Genomic DNA, 11,941 nt, shown 5'->3' with positions numbered 1-11,941 from the left:
AACAGTGTGAAGATACAACAACACCAATTATTACACCTGTCAATCAGGTGGGGGAGGAGAAAAAAAAGAAGGAAAATGATCAAAGTTTGGAGAATCCATCTACCATATTTTATATCTATCTATATATATATATATATATATATATATATCTCTATATATGTATATTACGTAACTGCACGGGGAGGGGATAGAAGTTACATTTTTATAGTACCTATCCTACTAGGAAGCAACCCTTTTCTGCCACCCTGCCCCAGTATAAAATCTGAGTGGTATCGCTGCTTGAGTAGTAATTATATTTTATCATGTCCCAATTTAGGAACAAGCAGCATACTGGGTTTCTGAGAACAACTCTGACAGATTTACAATTGGTTTGTTTCATCAATATTTAATGGCAGAATGCAAATTACAAAAAAAAAACCTTAAAAAGTGACCACGAGACAATATGGTAAAATTGATGCCGAGACACACTGCTCCCGGCGACTCTTGGTGGGCAGTCCTGCGTCGTGTGGCAATTTGCAAGTGCCTGAAGCCGATATTGCAGTCCCAGCATTGATTGTCACATTGCTCATCTACGTACCACAGGGGTGCAAAGACATCATTAGTGTTCCCACACCGTTATTACATACATCCATGAAACCGTTCGTAGTTACAATGACAAGAAAAGTTAGAAAACCTTTTTATTTAAAAAAAAATTAAGCAGCACTGCCACGCTCTCAAAAGGCAAGGGTGGTTTTCTCCCCCCTTTCCTTTCAATTTCACTCCTCTCCCCCCTGAAAGCATTGATTCCTTGTGCTCAGGTTATGTCGCACGGGCAGACACGTGGTTACTGTTCACCTGCCACCCTCGACAGCATGCCTTCATGGGAGCACTTCTTTAGGGCACGGTTCAAATGGAACGCAATCTTTTAAAACTTCCTAGGGATCAGTGGAAAGCAAAGCAGAGACACTTGTGTTCAGCAGACACACGGTTCCTATAATTTACGAGCAAGAACCAACCTTCTCATTGTCAAGTATACAGGGTGTAATCAGCATCTCTTTATCCAATTGTTCAGGTAACAGATTGCAGGACACGAGAGCCTCCCTTATTGAATTATTAAATTGTGTTCTCATTAGGTCTATAAAGCACTTTGGTACCAATACATTATGGGGAAAAGAGTTGTACTTAAGCTATTATGAGGCTCTATTTTCCCCTTTCTTTACAAGCACAAAACACTCAAGTCCGACACAACAGAGTCAGATGCAGAGTGAAGTTGCTTCTACTCTTGACTCAGTGCACCTCAGTCCCAACCCCATGACACCTTCGTCCCATCAGTCTGAGCTGGATATGAACCTGGGTCGTAGGGGTGAAACATCTAGTATCTAACCCACTGGACCAACACAGCCCCTAAACTTATTCTAAAACTAAAACCGAGAGATTTAGTCAAAGTCCAGAGTATTTAAGTGAAATATGCATCACAGTTAGAATCCTCGTGACTATAAATCGATTTAAACTAAATGCAATGCTACTGCAATTTAGGATATTGGATTCTTCACCACCTCCACACCCCGGATAGCCCTCCAGTATCATGTGGTCCTCCTTGTGCTAGTTTAAGCAAAGAGTGGCAAACAGAATATATGATGCGTGGAAGGGGCGGGCGGGGGGAGCCAGCCATGTCTGATCCTGTCCTCACATGAGAGGCAAGAGGTAGATTGAGAACTAAAAACTGGGTGTTTTGTATAACGGGCGGCCAATCTGCAATGGCGGTTTTACCCGCGTACTTCCCAGCAGGGACCTCTGGATACGGATCAGGAGCGGGGAACCCTGGCTGATTTTTCCTCTCCTTAAGCCACAATTGTTGAAGCCAATTGTTGTACAACTGCGAATCCAACTGAGATGAGCTAACTCAGCAGAAATCAGAGACGGCATCTGGGACCTTCCTGATCTGCAAGGCCCAGTACCACACCAGGTCATGCATTAACCCACTGAGCCAGAGGGGGAACCTAGATAATCACAATAAGATGGCAGGAACCCCAAACCTCAATTCTTCATCAGCTTCCCTTATTATCAAAGTGTCAGCCGTGGCTCAGCGGGTAGCACTCTCGCCTGTGAGTCAGAGTTTGTGGACTCAAGTCCCACTTGAGCTCATAATCTAGGCTGACACACCCACAGAATGGAGGGAGTGCTGCACCGTTGGAGGTACCGTCTGTCGGGTGAGACGTTAACCGGAGGCCCTGTCTGCCCTCTCGGGTGGACGCAAAAGATCCCATGGCACTATCTCCAAGAAGAGCATGGGCGTTCTCCCCCAGCGTCCTGGCCAATATTTCTCCCTCACCTGAAAGACAGCACCTTTTGACAGTGCAGTGCTCCCTCAGTATTGCTCTGGAATGTCAACCTCGATTTTGTGCTCAAGTCTCTGGAGTGGGGCTTGAACCCACAACCTTCTGTCTCAGAGGTGAGAGTGCCACCCACTGAACCACCGAGAAAGGAGCTGGCGTTGGGTTTGCATTTTTACCGTTAACAGTTGCATCATCGGGGTAGATTACAAAATACAACTCACTTCTCATTATTACAAAGTACTTCCTAATCTGATTACCCATCTGCTTTCATCACTGAGGAGGGGAGGGGGATATAAATTTTGTCTGCCCTCCCCAGCGTTGTCACTAGCACTTATTTAGTGTATCGGTACCAAAACGCATGGAAGAATAGACCGTCATTATGCTTCCTAGGTGATATATTAATTCATCGCCTCAAATTACTCCAAAAGTGAAGTAATAACAGGAGTGGTTCACCCTAGTGTTACATAATTCAACCTACTCTCTACAGGAACAAACCCAAATCAGGAGAATTAAATCTATAATTGTATCACTGGGCATCAGCAATTCAAGTGGACACAGTGAGAAAATTATGCATTGCCAAAATTCTGAAGGCAAGAGGGCGGAGGTCAGGTTTTAAAAACTGTTTCACATATCAAGGGACAGGGATTAAGCTGGAATCAGGCAGCTCCCGCGAGGATGGGTACGATGGGACGTCCCTGCTCAGAGTAACTCACCGCTGCTAATCTCGTACTCGTGAAGCAAGACTCTTGTGGCTTGGCCCATGTGATTCAGAAAGACCCTTCTCAGCCTCATCATTTGCAACAGGCCGGCTGGCCTTGGTTAAGAGTAATCTTGTAATGGAGCCAAGAGCTATAGCTGTGGATCGCTAATGGAACGAGGGCGCAGTGTTGATGGTAAATCTTGGGTGGTCGGTTATAAGCAGGTGGGGTTTTTTTTTTAACTGGGGGGGGGTGGTGGGGGAGGAAAAAAAAAGGTTATGAAATCCCATGTTGGCTCAGCTACACAAACCAAAATTTTTGCTGAGTTGGGATGCTACAATTGGCCCAATGCCAAGCAAGTTGGACGGAGAAGGAAGCAGCCAGGATTCCTGCTCCTCGTCACTATCCACTGGAATATTGGTTGAGGACTGGATCAGGCCTGCCTGCCACAGTTGAGTAGCCGGTCACTATCCACTGGAAAGTGCACATTCGTATGTTGGCTGAGGACTGGATTGGGCTCAGCTGCGATGCCTGCCCACAGCCGAATAGCCCGCCGACGCTCACAATCTAGGCTCTCCTCATGACAAATGGCAACTTGAGGCGAGGCACCAGAGGGTGACCGTAAACCAGCAACACCTTAAGAAGTGGCAAGAAAATCTGGTTTACAACAAAGAGAAACAAAAAAAATGTTTTACTAATGAGTTGACTGTACTAAAGTGGGCAAAATTGGAAGACAATGAAATAACAGCAAGATTATATGGTAAAATATAAAATGATCCAATGCTCCAGTTCCATTACTGAACCAAATACTGAAATTAATTGCTCCCAAGTGGAGGTAGGTAGTTATGCACATAAATTCTGAATTTATTATTAAAAAAAAGGGGGGTGGGCGGGAAGAAACTCAGTTATGAGCAGCTCCTTCTGACCAGGTCGTGGCCAAGTAGGAGAATTTATCCGTTTATATCACCATCGATGGGTTGAAAATAAAAAAACAAACTTTAAAAAAAAAATCTATTCTGGAAAGTGGGGCTGATTCTGCCGAAGGGTGAAGACATGAAACGCACGAGCAGAACTGAATGGTGAGAGTGATAGAACCCGGGATCTTTACATCATGCCTACAGAGATAACATATTTATCAAAAAGACCTTGCAAATGTTAGGTGTCCACCTACACTAGACATTTGGAGAGAAGATGGTTTAGAAAGCCAGGTCAGGTTAGGCACATTCATAAATATAAGATGGTCACTAATAAATTCAATAGGGAACTCAGGAGAAACTTCTTTACCCAGAGAGTAGTTAGAGAGTGTGGAACTCGCTACCTACCACGAGGAATGGTTGAGGCGAATAACATAGATGCATTTAAGGGGAAGCTAGATAAACACATGAAGGAGAAAGAGGATATGCTGATAGGGTTAGATGAAGTAGGGTGGGAGGAGGCTCGTGTGGAGCATAAATGCCGGCATGGGAAATCTCCACTTTAGCAGCTGCCGAACAAGGCCACGTGGGTTGGAAGTGACTGGGAAGATTGCTGCAATTTTCTCCGAGCACCCCAATTTATCTAAAATTTAAAAAAAAGGCACAGAGCTGCCAACTTTCGACGTGCGGGAGGAAATTCCACACGTACGGGCTTGTACGAAAAAGAGAAACTTTTAAAGAGGGGAGCTCTTAATAAAAGATGTTAAGTATTTGGAAAATATAGGAAGTTTAATGAAGGCACTTTTTGTTTCATTCAAAGAGACAGGCACAGTTATCAAAAAAAAAGGGGCCCGTCCTTCACTGCAGTTCAGATTTGGCTCATTTCAATTTCAAGAGGTACTGAATTTCTGAGGACCCATTAACGTCGAAGCAATGCAGCGCCTGTTCCTTCTGAACAAAGCCAAACTGCCGGTGAAACGAACCCTCTTTCGCTGTCTTCCCACATCTCAGCAAGCTGGCCCCGACGGAGATTTTTTTAATGGAGGGCAGGTAGTTCAGAATGGCGCTCGAAAGAGTGACAACGCCAGACTTTTCCAGGTTGAGTTCCTGGAGGGAGCCCAAGCCGTCGAACACCGCCACATTTAAGGATTTTAAGTTCACGCTGTGCGACAAGTCTAAGATCTGTAGGTTCTGTAGCCCTTTAAAGCTGTTGGGACATAGCTCGGTCAGTTCTGGAAGATTCCGGAGAGATAAGTGGGTCAGTTCCGGCAATCCTGCGAAAGCGTTCTCGTGAATGCTGGAGATTATGTTGCGGTCCAGATAGAGATACCGTAGCGGAACATTAGAAATGTAGCGTGTTGGCACAGACTCCAATCTATTGCCCGACAAATCCAGACTATAAATATTGGGAACACTTTTATCGAGACTTCGGACAATAGCGGTTATCAGATTGCCTGAAAGGTCCACACTTAGAGGCTTCCTATGACCCTTGGACGTGAAAGCGTCCAGATTGATTTCGCGGAGTTTGTTGTCGCTAAGGTCAACTTCTCCGAGAGGCAGGTTTGAAAAGATTCCCTCTTCGAGCGCTTCCAGGGAATTATGACTCAGGTTTAGCGCCTCGAGGTATCTCAGCTTGGAGAAAGTGCTGGAAGACATGCCAGTGATCTCGTTGTAGCTCAGATCGAGACTCACCAATGTTGTGTAGCCGGGTCCTGTAAACATCAAGGGGGAGATGGCCTTCAAATGGTTAGAAGACAAGTCCAGATAAGAGGTATCCAATGGTATGGGGACCACGGTGAGATGAGGTCCAACTCCACTACAGTCAACTTTGGTCAGACTGAAGCTACTAAACATTCCGAAACTTTCCACTTCACAGTGACACCCTGGGAAACAGGTCATCAGGCCACCATCACAGGAGACAAGGAGCACAACCAGACCCAACCAGACGGAGCAAGTCATTGTTTACCTGCATTGTAAGAGGAGAGAAGGGGTTACAAAAGGCTGGCTAGAACCTGCTTCAAAATGAAGCAAAAATAAAAGTTTTCTGAAATGAACAGAACAAGCCCTCCCTTTCACTTGCCAAGTTTTGTCACTGGATTGGATAGAATTACTGAAATCAACATTAATAAAAAAAGTATTACGGGGGCAAATGTAAGGAACATGCTTAGCCAGTGAAATTAGAGGTTCGTACCCCAAGATTTCCACCTCATAAGACTCCCTTAAGTAGTGCATACAGAGACTCTTTCTTGTAAGGCGATACTGCAGACTTTATCAAGCCGCAAGAATAAAGGCTACTGAGCAGACAAGATGTTAATCTGACACCAAATAGAAGAAATAAGGATTTAATGAAATACCTGAAGGACCACAGAATATAAGCAAGCTAGAGGTGTATGCATTTTACATATATACACACAATGTATACATACACATTTATACACTCAACACACACAGTGTAAAACAGGTGATAGTGAATTGGCAGCCTGTTTTACATCTCCTAATTTTTATTTCCTTTGAAGTCGCTCTCACCCGTTTTACACTATCGCACAAAGTCAAATTCTAACCCATTGGGTCCTTTTTGTATTCCAGCCAAACTTGGACCTTCTTCACTCCAAACCTCAGACCAGCACTTCCATCAACAGTTATCATTTCCATTTCCTGTATCAGCCACCTTTGTCACTCCAAGTGGAGTGGAGGTACAGGTCAGCCATGATCTGACTGAATGGCAGAACAGGTTCGAAAGGGCTGAGTTGCCTACTCCTGTTCCTATGTTGCTATAAGCAAGAGATTGCTGAATTGTGCACAGTTTTGTGGGAAGAGCTAATGATGATTGAGCTTCAGGGTGAAATGTGCCCAAATTCACACAGCACCACTACGACCATCTGACCGAAGGAAAATAAAAGTACGTCCCAGCACTGTTGGAACTGTTTAAGAGGAACGACCTCGTTTAGTGACTCCGATCTTCCACCCTCCATAAACTTTAGCTCATCCAAAACCCTGCTGCCCGTATCCTAACTCTCACCAAGTCCCATACACCCATCACCTCTGTGCTCGCTGACCTACAATGGCTCCTGGTCCGACAACATCTCCTCATTCTTGTTTTCAAATCCCTCCATGGCCTCGCCCCCTCCCTATCTCTGTAACCTCCTCCAGCCCTACAACCCTCCGAGATCTCTGTGCTCCTCCAATTCTGGCCTCTTGCACATCACTTATTTTAATCGCCCCACCATTGGCTGCCGTGCCTTTAGCTGCCTAGGCCCTAAGCTCTGGAATTCAGTCCCTAAACCTCTCCGCCTTTCTACCTCTCTCTCTCCTCCTTTAAGATGCTCCTTAAAATCCACCTCTTTGACCAAGCTTTTGGTCACCTGTCCTAATATCTCCTTGTGTGGCTCGGTGTCAAATTTTGTTTAATAACGCTCCTGTAAAGTGCCTTGGGACGTTTCACTATGTTAAAAGGCGCTAAATAAATGCAAATTATTGTTCTTATGACTGGCAGACTATTTGTGCAGTGATGAGATACTGAATCATCAGTGTCAAAATTAGGAGTGCAGGATGGGAGGGGTAGGACGAGGAATGGGAGTGGGGGAAAAAAAAAGGATGAATTCAATCCCACCCATCCAGGCTCAATTCAAAGTCAGGTCCCAGAGGTTAGAGGATACTGCCTGACACTGCTATGGTAACCAGAGTTCAACCAGAACCTATTTATTAATTTGATATAATAAAAAGAAAAATGACTATCCATTGCAAACAATTTTGTGGTAGATGACTGGCATGGAGATTCAAAGTGAGTGATTCGTAGGGTGGTGTGGTGATGGCGAGCTTTAGAACAGTAACATTCGGAGCCTCAACTTGTGCTTCGTTCCTATTCTGAGCCTTGTCCAGTGAAGAGGAGATCCACACTTGGGCATTCTCCAATGCCTCCTGGCAGCTGGCTACACAGGACATCAGCAAAGGCCTAGTCGAGGGAGAGAACTGTTTGCAAATAGGGAAGCATTTGCAAGAAAGAAAAGATACATCAAAAAAGTTACAATATGTTACCAACATATTATAGGAATGCTTGTCAACTGTGCCAGTCATCTCACTTACCCCTTTGTACAGATTGTGACATGATTAGACTATCCCTCCATTACTTTTCTAGGCTAGACAGCACACCCTGATGGTTCAGTCGCTAAATGCAATATATGGTTGGCATTGTGCCATTCAGACCAGAAAGGTCCCATCTCCAATCCTTGACCTTTGCCCATCTCAGCCAGGGCAGCTAAGTTGCTCACGATAATTATCCTCAGCCTCTGGGTTTGGGGAAGAGGCGGACGCAAGGACACTGATCAATACCCAGGGGGTTCTACTGGAAGTGCACACGGGGTCTCTGGGGGAGGGCGGGTTTGAGCTGGACTCTAAGGGTCTGCACAGTTCGACTAACCTATTGACACTCACTACTCATGCTCGGATTCAGAACTGTCACTCGGATGAGGTACTGGAAGCCCACCCTCATCCGTCAGACTGAGACTAGAGAAGCTGGGATTGTTCTCCTTGGAGCAGAGAAGGTTAAGGGGAGATTTAATAGAGGTGTTCAAAATTATGAAAGGTTTTGATAGAGTAAATAAGGAGAAACTGTTTCCAGTGGCAGGAGGGTCAGTAATCAGAGGACACAAATTTAAGATAATGGGCAAAAGACCCAGAGGGGAGATGAGGAGGATTTTTTTTTTTTTACACAGCAAGTTATGATCTGGAATGTGCTGCCTGAAAGGACAGTGGAGGCAGATTCAATAATAACTTTCAAAAGGGAATTGGATAAATACTTGAAAAGGGAAAATCTGCAGGGCTATCGGGAGTGGGACTAATTGGATAGCTCTCTCAAAGAGCCGGCACGGGCACAATGGGTCGAATGGCCTCCTTTTGTGCTCTATGATCTCGGCATGGGCCACCACCTCTGGGAAGGTAGAAAATCGACAAACAACATTTTGGACGTCCAAGCTGAAACTTGACCAGATCGGTGAATATGATTATGGTAATGAGTCATAAATTAAAATGAAAGCCATTTGATTTTTACTTCTAACAGTTAAATTTCTCCACTGCCACCACTCCCAATTAAACATAATTCTTCAACAGTTCAGTAGCTAGCTGTTACTGATTAGGACATAGTCCCTTCAACAGTGCCAACAATGTTGGGACTTGCTTAAATCACCAGGACAAAGTCCTGATTATTGGACTGTAATATAGTTTGACTTTTTTTAAAAAACAAAATACAAGAAAGCACTTTATATTCAACATCCATTAGCCCTCTTTTTGAACATTCGCCATTATATTTTGACCTTTTTAATATTTATTCATTCTGTGCTAGGCTATGTGAAATTCACCACTTAGTCACCACAGCAGAAATTCCCGGCCCGAACACTGAGAGGGCGGAGAGTATGTCAGTATCAGATTTCCATCCCAGTCCTTCCAATCAAGTTTTGTCTCCCTCTTTCTGTCCCCAGCGACAAACCAGTAAATAATTCACTGCACTAAAGGCAGCAGCGGCTAGCAGTTTACCGAGAATTGGAGAAAGGCCCCCCTGGAGGCACTTAGTGAACCTTTACCGTCCGCTGGCTGGTGGCGCATTTAACATCTGCAACGCTTCAAAACTTCCCCACAGATCCATGAATACAAGGCGTTGCTGGAACCCTGCACGGAGCATTCAGGCAATGGCTATTTCCAGTGAGAGGGCACCGCTTTAGACTGAATCTACATTTAATCACACTCACTTTTTCAATTCAAACACTGCCACGTTGGGGTTTTTAACAGTTTGTACAATTTTGCACCAGCAAGTTTAATTTTTTGTTGAACATTTCTTGCCCCTAGAATCATCTTTCATCCTATTTCTGACTCACTCCCAAATATATAATGTACAAGAGGGAAAGTATGGATCCAGTGTGCATGAGCAGAAAGTCTCACAGTATCCCTTGTAGAGAGAAGTTTAACTTTACAGGGCAATTATTTATTTTACACAAAGTTAATTGAGCGCCTACAAAATCTATTTTGTTTGAGCCCCGATAGCCTCTATGATAAATCATTAAATGAATCCAGTAACTTATACTGGAGGAGTTTTGTCTTTTTTTCTTTAAAAAGCGGAGGGAATCTAACACACCTAAAAAAAACTCAAATGGACAAAGACTGAACGAGTGCAATGGTCCTTAAAAAAATAAATATATATATATATATATATATATGCACACACAAATAGCCTTTTAACCGCCAGTAGAGGTTGAGCAGAGTGAACTTCAACTCGATAGATCACGGTGATAGAACCCGGGGGGGGGAAATGACGAGCCGGTGAAGGATTCGAGATCCCCCCCGGGGGAATCTGCACACAAAAGCAGCGAGCCAGACACGGTTTACTCGGGAGGACCAACTCGCCTCTACTGTTGGGAAAATCACTTGCGCCTTTCCAAACAAAAAAAAAAGTATGAGTCAAACTCACCTAAAAAGATTCCTTAATCCAGCCTTTTAATTCCAGATATCCCAGGCAGCACAAGAGGGGAGAGAGAGAAAAAAAAAGGTTAAACTTTTTAAATAGTGTTTCTGCACTAGACAGACGAGCTTTGCACTGCGGTCAAAATAAAAGTATTTAGTACTGGTCTTTACCGATTTGCATCTCTCTTCCCCTCTCTCTCTCACCCGTGGATTCAGTTTTTTTTTTAAAAATGAGATTAACACTGTGCGACTACAATGCGGCGTTTTACTCCTGCAAAGCAACGATGATGAAATAATGACACGGTGGGTTTAAAAAAAGCGACTGGGGGGGGGGGGAAAAGAGGGGGGAAAAAATGAGTTCAGGGCTTGAAATTTGACGCGTGCTGCACCTCAACCCGGTCTGGAAACTCGCCTCGGTGTACTTTTGATCGTCAAATCCTTTCAATTTTTCAATTGCAACCAATTCATTAAAAATTCCACTTTTGGAAAAAAAAAACACACTTGGATATTTTTTTTTAAAAGCTGCATTCTGTGCATTTCCTAAAAGTAAAGTAGTTTTAGTTTTAGCATGTCGCTGTGTATAAAGATCTACGCGCTCTACCCATAATAAAGGGAGGGAGAAATATACCGGGAATGTTTAAAGTCGGTCACTGGGTACAGCTTCTGTCTCCAGGAGCAATAGTAAAATTATTCATTTTTTTTCTAAAAACTTCTGATCTTTTTACCGCGATCATGATCCAAGCTCCGAGCGTCTGTCTTGGTAACTGAGGCTCGGCTTCTTCCAAGTTAATAAACTTACCGGCTTTGCAACGGTTGCTGTGCCGTTTCAAGAAAGTAAGAGAAAAGCAGCCCGCAGTCCTCGGGGGTCTGCTTCCAGGCTTAATGTAACGCTCGCATGATCTAAATCCAACTCTGGGGCTTTGCATCAATCAGCCCACTTTTGTACAGCCTTCGCTTTTCAGGTCCAAAGATTGTGGGGGGGGGGGTGGGTGAGGGGAGAGGGAGACAGAGAGAGAAAAAAAAAAGCACACCTTCAGACCGGCCCATCACCCGCCTCACACGCGAATTAACTAGCAGGAGAGCACAATGACCCGCAATTCAATCCTCAGTCAGTTCCAACACTGCACCGGGAGGGGGAGACAGTGAGACACACACAGAGCGCGCGGGGAGACGGACCAATCACCACTGGCGCAGCATCTGGGTGACGTTCGAAAATGGAACGCCTTGCTTTTTTTTGTCAATGGAGACGTGAATACTATCAAATTTACTAATTACATTCATACATAACATACCATACGGATATATATTTATATAGGCCTGGAATTTACTGCAAAGGTGGGGGGGGGGGTGGTGCAACCCTGAAGTTGCACCCGAAATTTCGCACATTCTGGTCAATTACGTTCAAGATTCCTCCAAATCTCATTAGCATACGCCGAATGTTAAAATAGGCATAAATCAATGCAAGTGATTCAATACTGGTTTGTGGTTGCCTCCGGCCGGTGCTCTCGCCCGTCGGGGGTAGCGGCCGTCCTGCAGGAGCCGCTGCTCGGGAATCCGTTCCTCC

The 11,941-nt window shown here is 44.5% G+C and overlaps 1 protein-coding gene across 4 annotated transcripts; it reads right to left on the bottom strand.

Annotated features, from left to right (window-relative positions):
* Positions 1-369: 369 nt before the first annotated feature.
* Positions 370-11,470, bottom strand: tsku (tsukushi small leucine rich proteoglycan homolog (Xenopus laevis)). Of its 4 annotated transcripts, none has more exons than XM_067985666.1 (3): positions 11,409-11,470; positions 10,385-10,407; positions 370-5,893 (listed from the first exon to the last, which is right to left on the bottom strand). In XM_067985666.1, exon 3 carries the CDS (start codon positions 5,884-5,886, stop codon positions 4,807-4,809), a length of 1,080 nt encoding a protein of 359 aa, XP_067841767.1. In that variant the 5' UTR covers positions 5,887-5,893; positions 10,385-10,407; positions 11,409-11,470; the 3' UTR covers positions 370-4,806. The 4 variants fall into 4 exon arrangements, with proteins under 4 accessions (XP_067841767.1, XP_067841765.1, XP_067841766.1 ...); XM_067985664.1 differs by lacking the exon at positions 11,409-11,470 and adding an exon at positions 11,177-11,371; XM_067985665.1 differs by lacking the exon at positions 11,409-11,470 and adding an exon at positions 10,549-10,639.
* Positions 11,471-11,941: the final 471 nt, after the last annotated feature.

Source organism: Heptranchias perlo, chromosome 6 (genome assembly GCF_035084215.1).
Source record: "Heptranchias perlo isolate sHepPer1 chromosome 6, sHepPer1.hap1, whole genome shotgun sequence".
NCBI lineage: Eukaryota > Metazoa > Chordata > Chondrichthyes > Hexanchiformes > Hexanchidae > Heptranchias > Heptranchias perlo.
Note: the sequence above shows the minus strand (reverse complement) of the source record. Positions and strands in the feature narration are given on the sequence as shown.